Raw genomic sequence first — 22,606 nt, 5'->3', positions numbered from 1 at the left:
ATCATCAGTATAAACTTTGTCCTAATTCAATGTCTCTACGAATTATTGTGAGTCTGCTTCTTTTGAACATTAACCTGATGTGCTGGAGACTCACACTCAGTGTAATTACTGTCTGTTTTTATGTAATTATTTCCACCTGATGGTCTTTTGGAATTGGTACTGCAATATCCGACTGGAGTTTCAGCACTTCTGGTCCACCAAATTCAAAAACTCGAATCGCTCTCATCAACTTCTGTCCAGTCGCCATGGTGATCTAGACACCAAGGAAAAAAATAATGTTCTGTCATATGGTATCTAGGCTATATCACTATGTTTTTTCCCCTGGAGGAGGCAGATCAAACAATTTTTCAAACAACAATTTAAATCATGAGCTTACACAGATCTCATTTCATGTTTAAGGGCCTTTCATCTTACAACTCCTTCAGCTACAAAGCAAAATACTTGGTATTACTTCCTGTAGGGATTCAGTGCCTTCCACAAGGGAATCAAACATGCAAACAAAAACATCTGGCTAGACATAGCATGATACAGTATCTTAGGTTTCTTTTTGTGCAAGTTTGTGCTGCCACATCTTAGAAATTTGTTAAGTTTTATTAACATTAGAGAAATAGACCTATTAGATTACGAAATACTTCAAATATAGAGAGAAACATAAAGAATATAATGAACACATTTACCTGCCACCTGCTTTAATAAATCTTAACATCTTAAAAACCTAGAACATTATAGATATAACTGAAGCCTTCTGTACCCATCCCCAAGCCCATTTCTGGCCCGCACTTTTAAGAGGTGATTATTACCATAAACTCAGAGCTCATCATTCCCATGCATGATGTCATATCACTACTTCATTCAACAATATGTGCCATGTGTTGCATGTTCTCGAACTTTATTTAGATTGGATCATACCGTACTTAATTCTGCAACTTGCTTTTTCTTCTCAACATTAAGTTTTTGAGATTTATCAATGGTGAACACTTAGCTTTATGAAGTTCATTCATTTTAACAAAGGAGGGAAACATTAAAAACTAAAAACACTGCTTTGTATGTAATCTTTTATAAATTACAAGGGTCATTTACAGTTAACCTTTCTGTCCTCAAATACAAGGGGGCAGAAGCAGGCAGAAGACATAAACCTAAGGTCACTGTAGAGCAGCTGGGCAGTCCCTGAGGGTGACACCTGTGTGGTGTGAGGACTGGGAAAAGGCAGCTCACCCCATACCTGCCAACAGTCTCACTACTGAATTTCGATCTAGCTCTTCACTCAGGCTGGGTATTTCTTAGACGAGAAAGTGAAAGTGTAAAGACAGTAAAACAGAAACAACACAACAACAACAAAACCAAGGTTGCCCAGCTCAGAGTTTTTCATTCTGGAAATAAGAACACAGCTTTCTTTTCCCTTTTTGTTGCCAGCATGGTGTTACGGAAAGAGTACAGGTTTTGGAACCTGACCGCTTTCAGTATGAATTCCGGCTCTATCAATTTACTAGCCAAATGGCCTTGGGCAAGGCAGTCACCTTTGTTGAGCTTCTTCATCGGAAAACTGGGCTCCCACTCAGGGTTACTGTGCTAGAGACAGAGCAAGCATCAAGCATTAAACCTGGCAAATGTTCACTCCTATATATAGTAGATATCATGATTCCCTTCCCATCTCTTTTCTCCTTTTCAATTTCTTATTCATTAAAATACTCTTGATTCTACAATTCCATAATCACTTTTGATTTTACATAACAATATTTACAGGACTCAGATTATAAAAACAGGACCCTGGCCTCAAAGGATTCAGTCTGGAGAATCATTTAAACAAACATTAATATTAAATATTGGTTGTTATTCATTCAACATGTATTTTTTGAACATTAACTGTAAGCGAGGCCCTGTGCTAACCCCAGAGAACACAAAGGGCAAAGAGAAAATGCCCCAGCCCCTCTCCTAGCTCCTGTTCACTCTGTGCTCTCATTCTTTCACACAGCTACACACACCACGTTAAGATCTGCAGCTGCTTTTCCACTTTCTACCTACTTCCTATTTATTTCTTTCAAGCACTTGCATCTACCTTTTCACCAACAGACATCATTATTATCCTCAAAGAACTGTAGTGGTAATAAAAGGAAAATTATCCCAAAATAGGATCTGTCAAAATTATCTAACACATACATTTCCCCCTACATTTTGATATCTGCTAAGCTGGCAGAAAAGAACAAAGGAAGGAGGATTCTCATCCTTAATACAGGATTTAGAAGACCCTGCTGCCTTGCCTAGTACTACCATCTTATCCTACCAAGCATGTAAGGAGACCAGGTATAACCTTGACAGTGCTGTCTTCTACTTTGCTTCTGTCCATCTTATTTCTCACTGAGTCTTCGCCACTATGATCGATCAGGCTTCGATCTGTACAAACTGCCTTTGAAAACCCCCTCAACTACCCATAATGGGATCATCATCTGCTTCATAATACATAACACATTAAGGTGATACGTCAAAAGGAATAATAAAAAGAAATAATACAACACACAAATTGTAATTATAATTCTTAAACCCAATACCTGATTTCTTCGAAAAAGCACATCTTTTATGTCCACTGGTATAATTATTTTCACAATAGGTAGAAAAGCAACCATTTAATCGTATGCAGAAATGGAAATAAAATCACCATCCATGTTATGGATGAGAAAACATCCCAAGAGGGTAAGAGACTCACCAGGGTCACACAGAAGCAGAGCTAGAATCCAAGTCCTCTATCTTAAATGTTGATTGGTGATGTACCCTTATTGTACAATCCTTTTCATCTTCCCCTTTGAAATGTTGGCACAGAAGATCCTTTAACTTCTTAAAATTCAACTAACCCTTGCAGGTAGGATTACATATTTTATGATTAAGGCATCTGCTCAGAGTGTGAAATTTTCCAAATGTCTGTAAGTTAGGGGGATCCAGTAGTGATACACAGGACAAGATTCTATTAGGAAAACTAATAATTTCCTTATCTGTAAAATGGGGCCAGTACTCCCTAGCATAGAATCCTTGTGAAGATTAACTGCAACAGCGCAGGGTGTGAGTGCTTCACAGCATGCCCAGCATGCAACACGCTCTATTATTCAGACGAAATTATTTGTGTGTCAGCAGGCCTGCCACCTTGCTAGTGTTTTTAAATAGATTTTTCTATTTATCAAGTATAAACTTTAAATTAGAGGACCTGGTTTAATTTTTGGTTGTACTTTTGACCTATAAAAAGTTGCCAAGCATACTTTGGAAATCTAGGAAATACAGAATTTAAAATTCCTCCTCAAACAGTGATCTTCTCTATGCTCTGTTTCAATCTGCTTGGTTTAAATAAAAACTAAACGGACAGGGAAAATGTTAGAACTATATTTCAATACAGAATGAAGAAATCAAGTCACAAAGGCATAGCAAGGGCACTTATGAGAGAAGAGCATAAGTAAAATTAAGTAAGAATTTCTAGCAAGACATAACAAAATAAGAACTTGGAAAGAGAGTCATCATTATGAAATGTGCTGCTGCTGATCAAGAATGACTCACGTAAGCCTTTTTTTTTTTTTTAGCCTTAAGCCAGAAATGTAAAAAAAAACCAAAAAATTAAAAGTAGCCTAAGAAAAGCCTCTTCCTGGCTGGGTGACCTTGTCAGGTTACTTCCCTGGTCTGGATCTCGGTGCCCACTTCTGATAAGAGGGGGCGGTGGAGGAGGAGATGAATAGATAATTCTAAACCCCTCCAGGTTCTTGGATGTGAAGACTGGGTGGAACGAGGCCGGCGGCGCTCCCGGCTCGGGAAGAGCTCAGTGCGATTTGCTGATGCTGACCAGACATGTAGCGTGCCAGTGGCTTCAGTGGGAATCGCACAACTTTTCCCTTACCAGTCCAAACTTGAGCCTTTAAATAGTTCAGTCATGAACGCATTCTCTGGTCACCGTGATAAGCCTCATCCTGGAACTAAGTGAGCATTTAACGATGTGTTTACGCGGTGTTTTGTCATTTTTTTTTTTTCCTTTGAAAATTATTCCAGGTGGGGGTCACCGGGGTGGGTGGGTGGGTGGGCGTGTCAAAGAAACTAGGCATTTCTCTCCAAAAGTAAGACAGCACCTCCGATGGCAGAGGCGACTTAAGACCGGGCGGGTGGAGCTCCAGGGCCCCGCAGCCGCGGGAACGGCAGAGCAGCAGCCTGTTCCCCCGCGGGGCTGTGCGCAGGGCCCGCGGCCGACGCCGGCTGCGGCAGGAACGCCCAAGCCCAGGCCCGGCGGCGGGAGCGGCGCCCGCGGCGCCCGCGGCGGCCTGCGGGGTGCAGCCGAAACGCAGATCTCACCGGAGACCAGGGCTGGGAGCTCGCGGCCCGCACGGGAAAGTCCCTGCGTGGTTTACGGATGAGGAATTAGCAGCCCCTAGAGGGAAAGGTCTTCGGCCACGAGCTCCTTTTTCACATTCTCCAGGACAGAACGCGGCACAAGAGCGCGACCCCAATCAAACGCGGCCCTTTTGTGGACGAGCGGCGGGGAGATCCGCTGCCTGGACAACTACAGGGGACTTTCTTTAAAACCACTTACCCGGTTCTAGGGCGGGGAAGCAAAACCTGCGAAGGCTCAGACTCCACAGAAAAGGGGACGGGCCTGGGCGTCTTCTACTTGCTGTCTCCGCCTCGCCCGCGCGTCTCTCCCCGCCCCCAGGGGAGGGCACGACTCGCTCCCGAGCGCGGGACGAGGAGGAAGTTTGGGCCTCTCCGGCCACCACCCGCTTCAAAATGGCTTCCCCCAGGGAGAGGCGTGGGCTAACGTCAAAGTATAGGCCCTAAATCCTTCCTCGCATGGATCGTACCGCAGAGTTCAGGAGATGGAAGGCGCAGTGTCTGAGCAAAGCGGACCTCAGCCGTAAGGGCAGTGTGGACGAGGATGTGGTAGAACTTGTGCAGCTCCTGAATGGGCGAGAACCGTACTTCACCACCAGTTCCTGCGCTGGGCGCATCATCCTCCTAGACGGGGTGAGGCCCTTTTGTTCAGCGCCAGCCTGTGGTGCCCACCCAGTGCAACACCCCATTCCAGCCTGTGTTTGTCCTTCTGATGGGTGGTTTCGGCTTCTTTATGAAACGTAAAGGCTGAATTAGACCAGTGCTTCTAAAACTTTAATGTGTCTATAAAAGAGCATCACCAGGTGCTCTTTTATAATACAGATTCTGATTCAGTAATTCTGGGATGGAGCTGATGATACTATGTATTTCTAACAAGCCCCCACGTGATGGCGAAACTGCTGGCCTGAGAATGCTCTTGGGTTGCAAGGATTAGAGAATATGATTCTAAATACTAGGGGAATTTAAAAACTCCCAGCAGGGCGAGGCGGCTTTTCTCTTCAGTCGCTTTACCAAATCACCTGCATAGAGCGTCTCCAGGGTTAAGGCGTTTACTGCCTCCTAGTGGCCCACTCCGTTATTACAGTTCTGGTAATTTTTACATTACGCTGAATCCAATAAAATGTACAGTATGGGTTAGTCAAGCCCTCAGACTTTGGAGTGATACTGCTTCGATTCTAAGCTAATTATGGGACTTACTGGCTGTATGATTTTAGGAAGGTTATCTAAACTCAGCCCCTCCCTGTTCTATGAACTGAGGATTATAGAGTATCGGCTTCATAGGGATTTTGCGTAGTAGAAATGGGATAATTTGAAACATTTAGCACATGCCTGGCCCATATTAAGTGTGCTATGAAAGTTAGCTGCATGTCAATTTTAACATTAGGATTGAATTCAGAGCATGAAAGACAGCACACTCATAAGCTCATTTTTTAGATCCCTCATTGACTGATAATTTGACTGATAAATTGACTGATAATTTGCTGGTCCCGCAGGTTAGCAGGGTCTGTATATTTTTATATTGCAACCATTGCCTCCTGAGCAGTGGCACTGGGCTTACTCTCTCCTACTGCCCTATTTTACCTGGATTTCTGCAGCGTTTTCCTAACAGGTCCCTTATCTACCATTCTCTCTACCCGAAACCATGTTACATACTGTTAAAGACAACTCTGCATGTCACTCATCTATGCTGAAATCTTTTATTACACATTTTTCCAACATCAGAAAATCCAAACCCTTATTCTAGTATACCTTCGAACCCCTCTGCTGCTGTGATATTTTCTGCTACTTCTCTTCATGTTTATCTCTTTACTAAAACTGAACTATTCTCTTTTTCATCTTATATTTACCTGCCTTTGCCTTTGTTCATATTTATTATTCCTGAAATGTTTCCCCCATCTCTGTATATTTGAGATGCGACTCCCAAAACTCCCCTCTCCCATCTGAACACAAGCATACATACCCACTTGTAAGTAATGACTGCTTCTTCTGAACTTCCTCAGGACTTTTTCAGAACCTCTTTTCATTTTATGTATATTATTTATTTTCATTTAGTCTTATTTCGGGAAGGATTTGCATCAACTTAAAGAAAAGCAATACAAGAAGAAAAAAGTGGGAAAATCTGGATGAAGGGAATATAGATAAGATGAAGCTAGAGATGGCATTAGTTCCTAAGTATGCCCCTAGATTCTGTAAATTTGCTAGAGGTGAGTCACACATTTGGTTCTAACATTTAGAGCAGGCAACATAAGATCAGATAAATGTCACTGAGGTCATTCAGTGAAGACAAACCAGTTATTTAGGACAGGCACAGCTCTTCCTCTTTCCAAAGCTAGACAGCCAAGTCTCCTGTGAACTCATTGTAAAAATAGTTAACTTTGTAGAAGTATAGTGATTTAGACCTAAGTGTGGTTTCCTGCATCTTCTTTCCAGCCTCCTTGAGGGTAGAATCTGTTTATACCCAAAGAATCTAAAAGAACTTTACAAATAAACATTTTTTTTCAGTTAATTAAAAACAAAAACAAAAACCTGATGTTAAGGTATTGGCTTCTTGAAGCTTTGACCTTGCAGTCCTAGCTCTGCCCTTTGGGTCTATATATATAGTCTAATCCCGATGTTACAAATGTATGCCTTTAGAAACTAGAGACATATTATAAGGGTGTGAACAGTCCACCTGTCAGTAAAAAGTAATAGGTCCTGTGTGGGATTGGGACAGTGCTTTTTTACAAAGGGAATTCCAAGTTGTTCTTTTGTTTGCTTTTTTAATATTGTGCAAGCCAAGGGGCACCTGGGAGGCTCAGTAGGTTGAGCATCCGACTCTTGATTTCAGCTTAGGTCATGATCTCAGGGTCATGAAGCCTGCTTAAGATTCTCTCTCTCTCCCTCTCCCTCTGCCCCTTCAACCCCCCCAATCATGCTCTCTCTCCTCTCTCCCTCAAAAAAAAAAAAAAAAAAATAGTTTGCAAGCCAAATAAAACAACTGGAGTATAACTCAGGGCTGCTAACATACAACCCCTTACAATAATCCCTCTTCTCCTGACAAAATCGTGACCATATTTCAGAAAATATTTTTATACCTTAATAAACAATTTATTTTCTTTATATTTCAACTAATTTGGTCTCATTTTTGTTTTGGATTAAGTTTACCCAAAACCTAGTGAATTATTCTCAGTAATACTTAAAATTACCACTTGGAATTATTAATCTAAGAAAGCTTACAATTATGCTATGCATTGTACTTATTATTTGTGTAAATATTATATGATTGAATTAAATTATGTTTATTTTTTAATTTTAGGATATAAATGGTTTTGAGGTTCAAAAGCAAAACCGTTGCTGGCTACTGGTTACACACAAACCTTGTGTAAAGGATGATGTGGTAAGTTTTTATATATAAACTTAGAAATAAACTTTTAATTCAGAATCACATTAAATACATATAAAAAAACAGAACATTCAAGGTGGATTTATATGCTTAATTATAATGACTAAAGATTAGAAAACCTGAGAATTCATTACAGTGGCTTTTTTGATTTGGGAAATAAAAGTATAAATATGTATATAAGCATTACTTATTGCTCAACAAAACACATCCTCTTCAACATAGAGAGTTCATGGGTATTGGACACATAGTAGATTGAAAATTTGAATTTCATTTCTACCATTTGATAACTCTGTAACCTGAAATAAATTATACAAGGAGAAGGGAGCTCGGAGAAAGGGATTAGTACTATCTATATATTACCAACATACTGACATAAATAAGTTATACATTATTTATCTGGATTGCTTCTTGTAAATCTTCTGATCTGTCCTGGGTTATTTAGTTTCAGAAATTACAAATGTTTAGAAGAGTTCATATAAGTTTGTATTAGTCAGGCACTTTACATTACCTGTTCAGGTGCCTAAATGTTGTCTTAGGTATACTCACTCATTCTTCATCTCTTTCTTTGGGTACTGGTTCTTTCTGCATATTGGCCCTTATTCTCTTCTGCTGGAGGCAGTCTCTGTAGTAGGAAAAATAGCTGCCAACAGCCCCAGCAGAAAAGGACTTCTTCTTGCTAATATCCAGGTATTCCCAGAGGAGTCTGAGTCATCCTGCTTGGGTTAGATGTTCTCCCCTTGAGATCAGTTATTTTTGCCGGTAGAATGGAATATTATCCTCGATCAGACCTAGGCACTTGGCATCTCTGAGATTATTATAGCAGGAGTCATGAGCGATAGGGTCATGATTGACAGTCCCATCAGAATCAAATGGTGTGAAAAAGGGAGGATACAGCCCAAGGATACTAGGTGGACAGAAATAACAACCACCTTGTATAAATTCTAGCTCAGACATATATGCATCTCAAACGTCAATCTAATAACAAAGCATTTAAACAGAACTTCCCTTTTTTTAAGATGTTTTATTTATTTACTTTTGTGCGCTTGCGCGCGAGAGAGAAAGAGAGAGCAAGCAAGTGCACAAGTGTCAGGGAGGGGCAGAGGAAGAAGCCGACTCGCTGCTGAGCAGGGAGCCCCATGTGGGGCTGGATCCCAGGACCCCAGGATCATGAGCCGAAGGCAGGTGCTTAACTGACTGAGCCACCCAGGCTCCCTAAACAAAACTTTCATATCATATTCCTTTTTTTTTTTTTTTTTTTTTTTTCAAAGTAGGCTCTATGCCCAACATGGGGCTTGAACTCATGACCTCAGAATCGAGAGTCACATGCTCTATGGACTGATCCAGCCAGACACCCACCTACCGTATTCCTTAGTGAAAATCTGTTACAGAGTTAAATAGAGTAGTAGTTTACTTTCCCAGGTATGGCTAGAAAGAATGACACAGAGGTTTATGGGAGAATTGGAAATCAGGTCTTTTAAAAGAATAAGCAGATTAATCAGTGTTTGGAGGAAGAGGACCAAGAAAGCAGAGTGAAAAGTTATTGCAGAAAAAGGATGCTGGATGATTCTGAATGTTTCTGGGAAAAACTGAAGTTGTATATGGTAAAGGGTCACCACAGAAAAGGATCATATATTGGGGTCTGATGCTAACACTTCTCATTTATTTAGATTGCAGCTCTGAAGAAAGCAAATGGTGATGCCATTTTGAAATTTGAACCACTTATTCTTCACGTGCAGTGTCGACAGTTGCAGGATGCACAGATTCTGGTAACATTTTATGATTATACTTGAATTTACAGGTATGTGGGTAGATTTAATTCTAAGCTTTAAATCTACCAAAAAATAATATGATTTTAGTTTAATTAATGAGTTTTTAAATTTAATTATAGATTTGGGGCTATATGTGTTTCTGCAATTTGTAAAGCTAACCAGTTTATTCGATTAGCCAGATTATCAGAATTTAACCAATTTATTTTTTTTACAGCATTCACTGGCAATAGATTCTGGTTTCAGGAACTCTGGCATAACCATGGGAAAGAGAGGAAAGACTATGTTGGTAAGATAACTTTTGGGAAAAAGCAGTTCTTTGGGCATGAAGTGATTCAGATTATTGAAAAACCTCATTAGACTCCTGTCTTTAGTCTCTCCCTACTCAAATCTTGCCATTCCCTTGCTCAGAAATCTTCAGTACTTTATTCTTTCCTACAGAGCAAAGTCTAGAGTTCTTAGATTTGCATTTGAGCTCTTATTTTATAGTGTCTTCCTCTACGTACTTTCAACCTGATTCTCTGTGCCCTCCTCATCCTAAATAGTCAAAGCTCAGTGTAATCAGCACCATGATATAGTGGAGAGAATCATAGGCAGGGGGTCTGAAGTCCTCTACACAGAGACTGGTTACACCACAGCTGTGCTATATGAACTTGGTCAAGCTCCTGATCCTTCAGGGTCTCAATTTTCTTGGCCATATCAGGGGTCTAGCAAACTACTGCCTTGGGACCAAGTCCAGTCCACAGGAGGTCAGATCCCACTACTCCCACTTGATAAATTCTTGTCTCAGGTTGCTTTTGTGCTACAATGGCAAAAGTGAGTAGTTACGACAGATACTGTATGGCCACAAAGTCAGAAATATTTATTATCTATCCTTTTACAGAAAAAGTTTGCCAACCCTGGACTAGATGATTTTTAAAGCCCTTTCTAAGCCTCCAGCCTCTCTCAGTCCTTTCTTGGCCAAGTCAACTCCTATTGATTTTGCCCTCTTCTGATCTTCTATAGTATTTATTATTTGTAATGGTATGTATTCTTTGCTTTTTAACTATTTCAGGTTTTCTTCCATTCTAGCTTCCTAGACTTTCCTATTTTCTATCTATTTTTAATAAGTTGCCCATTTCCCAAATAGAGATGGCTTACAAAAGAAGACACCTATAAAAAAACATGCCTAAATAGAAAGTCAAAGCCACGGTACTGGTTTGTGTCCCTGTCTCCTTCCCATACACTCCATTTGGTAGCCCAAGCAAGAACAGAACCGTTCATTCACTTTCCATTCCTTTGTCTTTCGTATTCAGTTACAAGTCCTATCACATCTGCCTCTAATTTCTTATGCCCGACTCCACCTTTCTAAGCCCTCTGTCACTGCCCCTACTTAAGCCTTCATGATCCCTCCCCTCAGTCTTTACAATGGTTTCCTAACTCGTCTTCCTACTACCCATCTTCTCCTTCAGCCCCCCAAACCAATACTATCAGAATCCCCCTTTTAAAAAAGCCAGGGTCAGGCACCTGGGTGGCCCAGATGGTTAAGCGCCTGCCTTCGGCTCAGGTCATGGTCCCAGGGTCCTGGGATCGAGCCCCGCATCAGGCTCCCTGCTCAGTGGGGACCTGCTTCTCTCTCTCCCTCTGGCATTCCCTCCACTTGTGCTCTCTGGCTCTATCTCTATGTCAAATAAATAAATAAAATCTTTAAAAAATAATAATAATAAATAATAAAAAAGTCAGCGTCTCCATATATCTCCCCCGGTATTCAAGGCCCTACCCAAACTATTTTCCATTTACCTTACTTATGCTCATCTCCTTCTACCACACTTATGCTCCAGTGAGATAGAAAACTATTAGCTGTTTCCCAAATGTATCACGCTCTTTCATGTGTCCATGACTGTAGATAAGTCATTCTCAGGCCACAATGTCCCCTGCCCCCATTTTTACATCTGGTGAAATTGCACTTATCCTTAAAATCCTAACTCAAATGCCACCCTTCTCCTAAAACCGAGGCCTGGACGCGTTCCCGTGTGTGTGTGTGTGTGTGTGTCTCCTGGCACAGCGCCTGTGTTGTCTTGTCATTCTTTGTTCACTTATCTATTTCCTGTTTTAAAGTGTGAGCTTTCAAAGGCAGGGATCCTATTATGTTTATTCTGTGTCTTCATACCTTTCATGGGGCTGTAGATGCTCAGTAAAAGTTCACTGAAAGAATTTTTATTTCCTATGCTAGTTTTTGTTGCTGTTCTTAACCTATTTCCACTGTTTGGACTTACTTGGAACCCATTGACGGTTTCATCAAGAAGTTTATTAATATTGGCAACCCTAAAGCATGGAGAAAGCAGCCCCTTTGTGAGATAGAGCAGGCATGGTTTATAACCGCACTCTGCTCAAGCAGCACTAAGAGGCTCTTCCGAATCCAGTCCATTTGATTTTCCCTTGAAGCTTCTGTTGAGATTTCATTTATTTCTTTTCTTTAAATAGCATATTAAAGCTTTCTAAGCTTTAGTGAGACTGAAACTGTTAAAGTGATTGGATTTTTGGATATTATCTGCTTTCCTGAAAGACAATATGTAGAATGACTTTCTTAAGAAATAACTTTTTTTTTTTTTTAAAGATTTTATCTATTTATTTGACAGAGAGAGACACAGCGAGAGAGGGAACATAAGCAGGGGGAGTAGGAGAGAGAGAAGCAGGCTTCCCGCGGAGCAGGGAGCCCGATGCGGGGCTCGATCCCAGGACCCTGGGATCATGACCTGAGCTGAAGGCAGTCGCTTAACCAACTGAGCCACCCAGGCGCCCGTCTTAAGAAATAACTTTATGGGGCGCCTGGGTGGCTCAGTTGGTTAAGCGACTGCCTTCGGCTCAGATCATGATCCTGGAGTCCTGGGATCGAGTCCCGCATCGGGCTCCTTGCTCAGCGAGGAGTCTGCTTCTCCCTCTGACCCTCCCCACCTCATGCTTTCTCTCTCTCTCAAATAAATAAATAAAATCTTTAAAAAAAAAAAAAAGAAATAACTTTATGTGATGGGAAAATCTATTTAATCTCCTTCGATTCAGTTGTGTTTAGCTAAAGTATATTGAAGCATAAACTTAAATCCTATAATAGAACCAAACTATGTTTAAACACAGCCCTGACTGGGACTGTTCTTTGGTTATTTTCAGTGTGTCTAGTACATAAGTCATTATATCTAAAATTGTTTGTTCCTTGTAGGCTATCCGAAGCACACATGGCTTAGAAGTTCCATTAAGCCATAAGGGAAAACTGATGGTAACCGAGGAATATATTGAATTTCTGTTAAAGATAGCAAATCAAAAAATGGAGGAAAACAAGAAGAGAATTGAAAGGTATGTTAATTGGATATTTCTATGTTATTCTTATATATCTAGGTCATATTTAAAAATGCTGATACACACCATCTTCAGTTTATACTCCCAACTGCTTTTCTATTTGTAGTCTTATCTCAGATAATAAAAAAATGATCAAAGTAACAGGTGAGAGTAGCCCAGACAGTAAAAGGTACTAAATGCAGTGTAAAGGGAAGATACATGGAGGATAGTGGGACATGACTACCAGCAACAGGGATAAAGGGAGAGAAACATAGTCCCTCAGGTAAGAGAGCCCAACAGCAATGGGGACCATAACTGATCAAGTTGAAGGCAGCCAGGGAAGAGGTACACACTGCCCCCTGAATGTGATCTACTGGTGATTATCCAGAATCTCCTTTTGAGGAAAGCAACCTGGTTAATTTTAGTCTAATAAATATTTTACATATGTGGCTGATTCTTACGGATTAGATCTAGAATTGCCATAATTGTCCCCGGAAGGATCATGGATCCCAGGATCATGACTACCCCAGGATCATGACTATCAATTTATATCTTTATACCTTCTCTTCTCCTTAAATTTTACCTCCTGGTAAATAAAACTCTTACATTACTTTCTTTTCAACTTTTTCATAAAAACAGAGTTTTTGGCATAAAGAAGTGACGATGATGCTTTCTTACATGAAAGGAATGCCAGCGATCTGCCATCAGCAAGGTGCATGCTTCTGAGTTTATCAAGGAGTGATGGCCAACTTGTTGTCATTTATAATGTCCTTTCCCCTTCTCCCCACCTCCTTGGCTACCTCACGATGAGTCACTCACTGCCTAAATAATTCTTAAATCATTCTTCTCTCCCCATCTGTACTGTCACTTTCTTTATTCAAGACCACTGCAATAGCCTTGTTAGCTGGTCTCATAGTAGAATGTTTCTAGTGTGTCTCTCTGCCAAGCCATTCTCAATATCACCATCAGAATCCTGTCTGTAAAGTGCAAAGAAGTCCTAGTGTTTTACTTGCCTGCTTAAAATTCTTTAATACCTACAATTTTTTTTTAAAAGTAGCTAAGGCTACAAGTGCTAATGGTAGCAGTGTACGATGGTGGAAAGAGGTAGAATTTGGTTCCAGAGGCAGAACTGAATTTGAATCCAGGTTCCACCACACTTACTCAACATTCTTGACTTCATTTTTCTTTTATCTAACTTGGGAGAAATACCTGTCTTACAGAACAGTTTTCGTATAAATAGCATCTGTATAATGACTGGCCCTATCCCTGTCATGTCATGGATTCTCAGGATAGGGTAGCTCTTTTCCTTCTTCATTGACACCTAATAGAAAATAAACCTATGATCACATCATTACAAACCATCCAGGCTTTCTTAACCAGGACTCCTCATTTGAACGATAGAATTCACGAAATTATTCAAGTGACTTTCTCTCTTGCAAAACTGGTATATATCTTCCATTCTAGATACATTGGAGAGAAGTTAACCCATTATAGACAATGGATGGCTTAGGGCATTGGAGCTTAATTTTCTAGAACACTGGTTGAAAAAAGCTGAGGGGTTGCCTGGCTACCAGGTGCTTTGAGCAAACATTCTAAATGAAGTGGTAATTTCAAGTAAGTACTGAGGAGCACCCAGCCACTTCACCAGACTACAGAGTTTGAACTACATGTAGGTACTTGTTGGTACCGTTCCGTAAGTTTACTATGTTTCTTAGATTGTATTCCAGTGAGGCTCTTTGCTAAAATGTAGGAAGTAACAAATCAGTTTCTCTGTTTCCTTACTTGAATTTCAACAAGATTATAAATATAGCCCAAGAGCAACTAAGTATACACCTGGTGAAGTTAATTGAGCCACGTTCACCAACTATAAAATCAAATTATACTTTAAATCCATTGACTCAAAAATATGTTTGGAGATTATAGTGTGCATGCTGCCATCAAGAGAGCCACGCTCATCATATAAAATCAGTGAAAAATTAAAGAAGGGTAAAAAGTGTCTTAAGACACTGATTAGAAGATTACATGTGAATTCAGAAAGGGGGAACAAATTAGAGAGCTCCTTTGGGAACAGCTGTACATTCAACCAAATGCAGAGAGAAAGTTACCCTTCTGATGTGGAAAAGTGAAAAAAATAATAAATACTGAAGGTGATAAGTTCTGCAATCAGACTTTGAGTACTAAAATTGGTTTGTTACAGGACCAAAGGTTCACAATTCAAATAACTATAGTAGAATTTTTAAAAGTCAAGTCCTAATCAGTAACATTTCAGCAATAAGAAATAGCCTAGAAATGTAAAAATCAAAGTTAAGAGGTAAAACATTTTTAATACAAAAAAAGGTTTGTGTGAAACAATTCCCAAGCCCACTTCTTAGTGGAAAGAAGATAATTTTATATATAATGATTTCCAGCTAAAAAATATGAGGTTTGGAGATCTCTTTACCAATTATAAGAGGAAGGCTATCTTTGGACTGTTAATAAGAGATCAGGACTGACTTGGGTCAGAAGAAACCACCATTTGACTCTGAGTACAACAAAATTGGCCATGTTCTTCTCTTCACCAACTGTGTAGTAAGAAAATGCTAAGTAAAGAGTAAAAGGGCTGAATACATTGGCATATAATACCGTTGATAAAGCAAATTGGAGAGAAAAGTAAATGAATCTATTTCCAATGGTTGGTTATTTTTTTAAAACTTTTCTTTTTTATGGTAAAATATATATACCATAAAACTTACCAATTTTAACCGTACATTTCAATGGCATTATTATTCACATTGTTATGCAGCCACCACTGTCCATCTTCAGAACCTTTTCATCATCCTAAACTGAAACTCTGTAGCCGTTAAACAATAAATCCCCATTCCCCAGACTCCCAGCGCCTGGTAACTACTATTCTATTTTCTATTACTATGAATTCAATTATTCTAGGTCCCTCATATAAGTGGAATCATGTAATATTTGTCCTTTTGTGTCTGGCTTATTTCACTCAGTATATGGTCTTCAGAGTGTGTCCATGTTGTAGCATGTATCACAATTTCATTCCTTTTTAAGGCTAAATAATATTCCACTGTATTTACATGCCACATTTTATTTATCCATCCATTCACTTATCAGTGGACGTTTGGGATTTTTCCATCTTTAAGCTTTTGTGAATAATGTTGCTATGAACAAGTGTGTACAGACGTTTGAGTCCTACTTTCAGTTCTGTTGGGTGTATACCCAGAAGTAGAATTGCTACATCGTATGGTAGTTCCATGTTTCATTCTTTGAAGGACTGCTGTGCTGTTTTCCACAGGAACTGCACTATTTTATATTCCCACCAGCAATGCACAAGCATTCCTTTTCTCAGCATCCTTGCCAATACTTGCTGTCTCTTGTGGGTTTTTTTGATAGTTGCCATCCTGACAGGTGTGAGAGATCTCTGTGGTTTTGATTTGCATTTCCCTGACGGTTAATGACATGGAGCATTTTTTCATATACCTGTTGGCAGGTATATGAAATTCTGTTATTACTTTGCTGCTTTCCTTCCTGCTTGTGGTGCTCCTCCTTAGCTTCCTTCTGGATTTCCCTCACTAGTCTATCTGTTGGTTAAATATTATTGTTCTCTAAAATGCCGCCCCTGGCCCATTGCTTCAGCTACTTCCCCATATATAATGATAGGTCTTCCAAATCTCTCCCAAGTCCTGAGCCTAGATATCCAATAACCGTTTGAATGTATCTAACTAGAATACTCCATCAGCCTTTCCTGATTAACTTTCTTGTCCTAGTCTCAACCCCATAGCCATTTCCTTGGTTCAGATTCTTCTTATTATTTACCAGTATTGGTACAGTTTATTCCTCAATGCAAAACAGAAATATGAACCACACTGAAACATTAATTGCATGTATGTCCTTTTCTTCCACTACAATGTGGTCACACTGGAAATAGGACTGAGTTCTCCCTGCCACCAACCATACACATACACGCTTTAAATATTTCTTATCCCAAAACCTAAGATAGTGTCCAGCTCATAGTAGAAAACCAGTACGTGTTTATTGAATTAATAATAAACAATAAAGGAACTTAAAAGTTAACCCATTAAATTGAGTTCCCCAAAGGCAATGACAGTTTCTTATTTATCATTTTCTGAGTGTCTGGTGTGAGAATAGTAGTTAATAAATGTTTTCTAAATTTGCTAACTGATTTTTCCATCAGTAGTGCTACTTACAAGGCTTCAAAGCCTTAGATGATTATTCTGGAAGATGTGTAAAATGGCTTAGAGATAAGAGTGAGCGGTGTAGGCTCTTGCTGTATAGTCAAGGTGAGAAGTAACAGGAGCTTGAATAGCAAGATGAATGGGAGTGATAGTGCAGAATGTAAACAGAACTTGGTGACAGACTGGAAATGGGGGTAGAAAGAAGGAGGAGGCAAGGATAACAGATGTCTTAGACTCCTCGTCATTGCTAGTCTTATTTTTAAAACAGAACTAAAACAGGTGAATAATAATACTTAAGATCAAAGGAGCAAATAATATAAAGTGAAAACACATAACTTTATTTTTGTATAGTTCCCCCTTGGATATTCGGTTCCCTCATTTTTTTCCTCTCCTGTACCTAGCCAACTACCGTCCATCCTTGCAATTCAGCCCCGGCATTGGGTGTTTTTCCAAAGAGCATTTCATGATCTCACTTGAAGCAGGGTACCAACCCCCTCCATGCTCCCCATTCCTCTTGTCTTCTTCATGGCATGCTGAATATGTCTTTACAGTTCTGCTGCTCCCATTAAACCCTGAGCTCCTTGAGAGCACAACCGGGTCCTTTACCTCTCTTTCCAGAGCCTGGCACGGGCTCCATCACATACCTGTTTTTTAATAAAAATGCTAGAGTTTAATCAAGTTAATCTAAATACGTATCCATGAAAATAGCCTTCTTTGTTATTTGTGAATAATGGAACCCTAAAAGGGTATGAAATTGTGGCTAGATTTCATTAATTTTATGTTCCTATTTCAGAAGTCAGAGAAATATCAAGTGGTCCTCTAACTGACCTGAAAAACAAGAATTCGTTTTCCTAGAGCAGGTCTGAAAAGTTCTGTCACGAAGAGACTAAGTACAAGTTGCCCCATGGCATGATAATCTTGACTGCAGAAGTAGAGAGACTGAAGACAGTTTGATTTTCTTTGGGGGTGGGGAAGACAATTGCCTGTGCATACCTTTCAGAAGATAAAATATCTTCTGAGTTCTTTTTGTTGCCTGTGAGAACGGAGAAAATTGCACTTTGAGAATTGGGCTTCAGAGTGCTATATAAAGGGGCATTTTATGAGGGGAGAGCATATAATTGCAAAACAAATTTCTGACTTATTGAGAAAGATAGTTTCCCAAAGAACTTTTTAAAAATTCCCTTTGAAAAACAAAAGGAAAAAGTATTTGAAGTATTTGTTCTTGGCTTTCAGACAACAGGGCCTTTGTTCCATTTTACCAGCTGTTTTTGGTACCCCAAGGATGTAGCTGTGAATTCTTAGGTCCTTTAATGGAAGATTAAAGTAAGGCACCTGTTCCTCTTTAATTACTTTTTTTATGTGATTGACAAGATATTTTACACAAGCTATTAATTCTCTATGATCATAAAAGAGCAATTTAGTCTTACCTTTAATTTTCTAGGAATAAAGTATAATCCAGAAAAAAGACTTGGTGACCTGAGTCTGAAGTTCAGGGTTGGGTGGAGAATGGTAGAAAATGGAGTTGCACATCACTATAGCCTCTTATGATCAGATAGGGGTGATTCACACCACTTGGTGGCATGAAGTTTTGGACTTACAAGTTTTAGATAAAATGAGTCATTCTACTGGGTCATTTTGTTAAGCTATTCTAAATAGGCAGTGTGAAAGATGAGAAGAAAACCAGTCATTAAAGTCATCGGGGATGATGGTAGGACCTGGAGAAAGATCATGCCAAGTGTAGAAGTTTCCCTAAATGTAAGAGACTGAACGAAATATTGATAGATGGCATGAGGGGCAGATGAAGGAGTTTGGTCTGGTGAATGTTGGTAAGCCAGCTCAGTTCTGACCGCATCCCAACTCTGTGTTAGGTGGGGTATATAGAAAGAGTAAGCATCTCCGCTTGAGAGAAATGCAGAGCAGATGGTTGTCTTTGTGGGGGAACCAGGTTTCAATTAAGTAAAGATATAGGGGTGCATTAAATTAAAAGGTTGTTACCACGGAATAGGGTCTAAAAAAATTACACATCAGTATTTTCCAAAGCCCTTTGCTGTACCTCCTACTATACTGCTTTTCCTTGTCCTGTACCTCCTCTTTGAGATTGATTTATTCACTGAAGAAATATCTGTTGAGCACCTATTATTTGCCAAGCCTGGTGCTGGATATCAAGGTATACCTAAGTGGTGAGTACATAAGTTCTTAAAATATGGACAGGATATGTAGTAAGTATGTTAGGTATGTATTAGAATTGTGTGGAATATTTGGAAACTGGTGATTATCTTGGGTTTTTTAGGGCAGTTTTAGAGCCTTTACAAGTAGAACTTAGCCTATTCACTGAATTAAAGAAAGAAGAAAATTGGTCCAAATAGCAATCTATTCCGTAGGTGCCAAAAATTCTCTGTCACACTTTGCCATTATCATAGAATATAAAAGCATGATGAGATCCCCACAATGGCAAGGGAGTTCTCAGCTTCCAGATTCCTCTACTTGGGGACCTAGGATAGCACATCCATATTCACCTTTTTGTTCAGTGGTTATTTATTCACTTATTTATTCACTTATTTTTACTGAGGGTGCCAGCATTGTCTTACATGCTAAGAATGTAACAGAAAACCAGACAGATGGGATCCTTGGTCTCATAGAATTTATATTCTGTAAAAATGGTCATATTGAGAACTTACTTTGTGCTAGGCACTGCGCTAGGTCCTTACATATATCACCTGTAACCTGACAACCCAGCTCAGTACAGGATAATGTCCAGTTTGATAAATGAGGAAATCGAGACTCAGTAAGGTTGGAATTAGCCTACCTTTAGCTTTCCCGGTGGAAGGCATCTGAAGCGCATGCGATACCCCATGCCGCCTCGCTGCCCTCCCACATGTGCTGAAGGCTGCTCTGTCAGGCAGAGGATTGTATTAGGTGTTAACATGGGAGTAGAAAAGACATGAAGACCAATTTTCGGGGAGCTAACAGTTTGTTGTACCACAAAGTTAACACTAAAAGTAGAAAAATGAGGAAAGGAAAAGAGTAGTTTACACTTAAGAAATCAAGATAGCTAATGAACACATGAAAAACAATTTCACTGGCAAACAAAAAAATGATAATTAAAATAATAAGATACCATTGTCACCTATCAAAGTAAAGTATGTTTTTGATGGTAATATTCAATGTATGGGTGAAGTGATCTTTCAAGTACTGCTATTAGAAGCATATTTTTTGAACATCTATTCTGGAAAACAGGTAGTATTTATCAAGAGCTTTACAATGTTTATACCCTTTAGCCAGGTAATTACATTTCTAGCGGTCTGTCCTAAAAATGTAGCTAGAAACTCAGATCACATTATTTTTAAAAATGTTCATCACACTGTTGTTTGTATTAGAGAAAGTTTGAAAATAAATTAAGGCCAACCTAGATGACGTAATATTACACTACCATTAAAAAGTGTTATTTTGTAGTTTATTTGATGATATAGAAAATGTTTTCAATAAATATTAAATTTGATAAAACAATGTAAAACTATATATAATAATTTTGTAAAAGATAGTAGGCATATGGGTACATGTATAAATTATATTAATTCAGAATACATTAATTAACTGGAAAGAATAAAAATATTGAGAGGTTATTTCTAGGTAGTTCTGTAGAGGTAGTCTATATTTGTAACCTCATATATTTGCCAAATTCTCTGAAGTGAGATTTTATTACATTTATGATTTTTTATAAAGAAAAATAACTTCTCTTCTGTTTTTACCTTTTTTGTTTGACTCCTACATCTGCAATAGTAGTTGAGGTAGAATACAGGTTGTCAAGAGATGTTTCCAACTCAATTTTCAAGAGTGTTCTTGAAGAACTGAAAACACACTTCCTAATTAAATGGTCTTATAAAAGCAAGAAGCATTATTTCTCTGCTTCATTTTATATTTTAAGGTTAATATGGAACATTATCAAATTGATAAGTTCTAAATGTATTTCAGCCATTCTGTTTGAGAACACAGATATAACAGTAGTACTTATTTCTTTACAGGCTTTATAACTGCCTACAGCATGCTTTGGAAAAAGAAAACATTACTAACTCACGTCCCAAAGAGAAAATCAAAGACAAAAATAAATCATCATATACTCGTAAGAAGAAAAGAAACCCAGAAGAAGCACACAGCAAATGTTTTACTGAAGAAAATGTTAAAGAATGTGAAAATGATGATGACCTAGGAATCAGTGTTACTATCTTCCCTGAAGATTACTAAGATTCGGTCTTGGTAGAATAATGTTTCTAATAGATAATACAAAGCTGCTCTTTACAAGAGTATTTTAGTTTCTTGAGTATATGAGCCATTCAGAAAAGCAAGATTTATTCTTTCTCTATATTTAGAGAAATCCTTAGCTTTTTAAAATAGCTCTGTATAATATTTGCTCATTAAATACCATCTGTTTTAGTCACATAGAGATTCATTGCAAAAATAAAATTGACTTTTTAATGCCTCTCTTTTTTAAGTTTCAATTTCTACTTCTGCAAAACAGAATTATAATACTCTTTCAAGAGAACCTTAACACTGGGAATGTTTGAGTAAAAATCATCACAACATTTTACTTCTTTTTTCACTTTGAAACCTCCAGCCTTTAAAGGGGGATGAGCTTGCTTCTTGTTGCCGTGAAGTCCAATAACAAGTCCTTCCCTTTCTTTTGACTTTGTGGAGAAAACAACTGATATGCTTTCTGTTCAGGACAAAATACCTGAACCCTTTCTTCCCGTTATTTCTCACAAACCAGAGCCTGCCACTGGCATGGTCTCTGCCACATGGGTGGGCCTGGTTTTTCACTAAACCTGGTCAGAAAAGATCATTTAAGACCTTGGAATCCTTATAGAATCCTCATATACTATTTTGGAAAGTTTCAAGGAATCACAGGACTTGGGTCCGAGTCGTGGGGGGGGGGGGGGGGGGGGGGGGGGGGGGGGGGGTCCTTGAGCAAATCATCGAGTTTCCAAGGCCTTCCAGTTCCTCTTCTACATAATATTTCTGACACCTGCTGTATTTACACGACAGGAGTACTGACAGCGTCACATCAAATAAAAATAAAGTTATTAATAGACTTTTGCATATGTGTTACTATTTATCTCTCATTTATTTTCATTATAAAATGATGCTTTCATACTGTATCTTCAGAAAGTATCAAATCATTAAAGTTATATTTAAAAAGAAATTATTAGTTAGTCCTAGAACTAATAAATGCTAGGATAAAATTATCAGAATGTCAAGAAAAAATTATATGAGATAATAAACATTGAGTTCTGATTTTGGCATTTCCTAATATTTTTATAATTTGTCTAAGCTTTTATGTAAATTATGGTTAGATTTGCATCCCACATGCTTGCCTTCTGTCATATCATTTTGCACTCGCCTTTTTAAAATAGATGGACTTTGGGCACCTGGGTGGCTCAGTTGGTTGGGCGACTGCCTTCGGCTCAGGTCATGATCCTGGAGTCCCGGGATCAAGTCCCGCATCGGGCTCCCTGCTCAGCGGGGAGTCTGCTTCTCCCTCTCCCGCTCCCCCCTCTTGTGCTCTTTCTCTCTCTCACTCACTCTCTCTCTCAAATAAATAAATAAAA

At 39.0% G+C, this 22,606-nt stretch overlaps 2 protein-coding genes across 7 annotated transcripts in view; one reads left to right on the top strand and one right to left on the bottom strand.

Moving 5' to 3' along the window:
* CRYZ (crystallin zeta) overlaps positions 1–4,644 on the bottom strand; it is an 80,609-nt gene extending 75,965 nt beyond the window's left edge. For 5 of the 6 annotated variants that reach the window (XR_004681639.1, XM_035018263.1, XM_035018264.1 and 2 more), the window contains exons 1-2: positions 4,556–4,644; positions 137–253 (exon numbers count right to left, since the gene is read on the bottom strand). Coding sequence is in view for 5 of the 6 variants with exons in the window: in XM_035018263.1 (XP_034874154.1) it covers positions 137–247 (111 nt within the window). In the remaining variant the exon portion in view is untranslated. Of the gene's footprint in view, positions 1–136; positions 254–2,701; positions 3,571–4,555 lie in introns of those variants that run through there. The other variant, XM_035018262.1, reaches the window with a different exon arrangement.
* Positions 4,645–4,695: 51 nt separating this feature from the next.
* TYW3 (tRNA-yW synthesizing protein 3 homolog) lies at positions 4,696–21,480 on the top strand. The gene is made up of 6 exons (XM_035018266.1): positions 4,696–4,986; positions 7,649–7,729; positions 9,403–9,501; positions 9,719–9,790; positions 12,695–12,828; positions 21,026–21,480. The coding sequence occupies exons 1-6, from the start codon at positions 4,813–4,815 to the stop codon at positions 21,243–21,245; spliced, it is 780 nt and encodes a 259-aa protein (XP_034874157.1). The 5' UTR covers positions 4,696–4,812; the 3' UTR covers positions 21,246–21,480.
* The last annotated feature ends 1,126 nt before the right edge of the window (positions 21,481–22,606 follow it).

This window comes from Mirounga leonina, unplaced genomic scaffold, assembly GCF_011800145.1.
Source record: "Mirounga leonina isolate KUSES-001 unplaced genomic scaffold, KU_Mleo_1.0 Mir_173, whole genome shotgun sequence".
Classification (NCBI taxonomy): Eukaryota; Metazoa; Chordata; class Mammalia; order Carnivora; family Phocidae; genus Mirounga; species Mirounga leonina.
Note: the sequence above shows the minus strand (reverse complement) of the source record. Positions and strands in the feature narration are given on the sequence as shown.

What these genes read in the sequence shown, in the direction of transcription:
- TYW3 (XM_035018266.1), top strand. Translation starts at nt 4,813, where the DNA reads ATGGATCGTACCGCAGAGTTCAGGAGATGGAAGGCGCAGTGTCTGAGC. An exon ending in GCATCATCCTCCTAGACGGG is followed by an intron (nt 4,987 to 7,648) that starts GTGAGGCCCTTT and finishes TTTTAATTTTAG; the next exon opens with GATATAAATGGTTTTGAGGT. An exon ending in TGCAGGATGCACAGATTCTG is followed by an intron (nt 9,502 to 9,718) that starts GTAACATTTTAT and finishes TTTTTTTTACAG; the next exon opens with CATTCACTGGCAATAGATTC.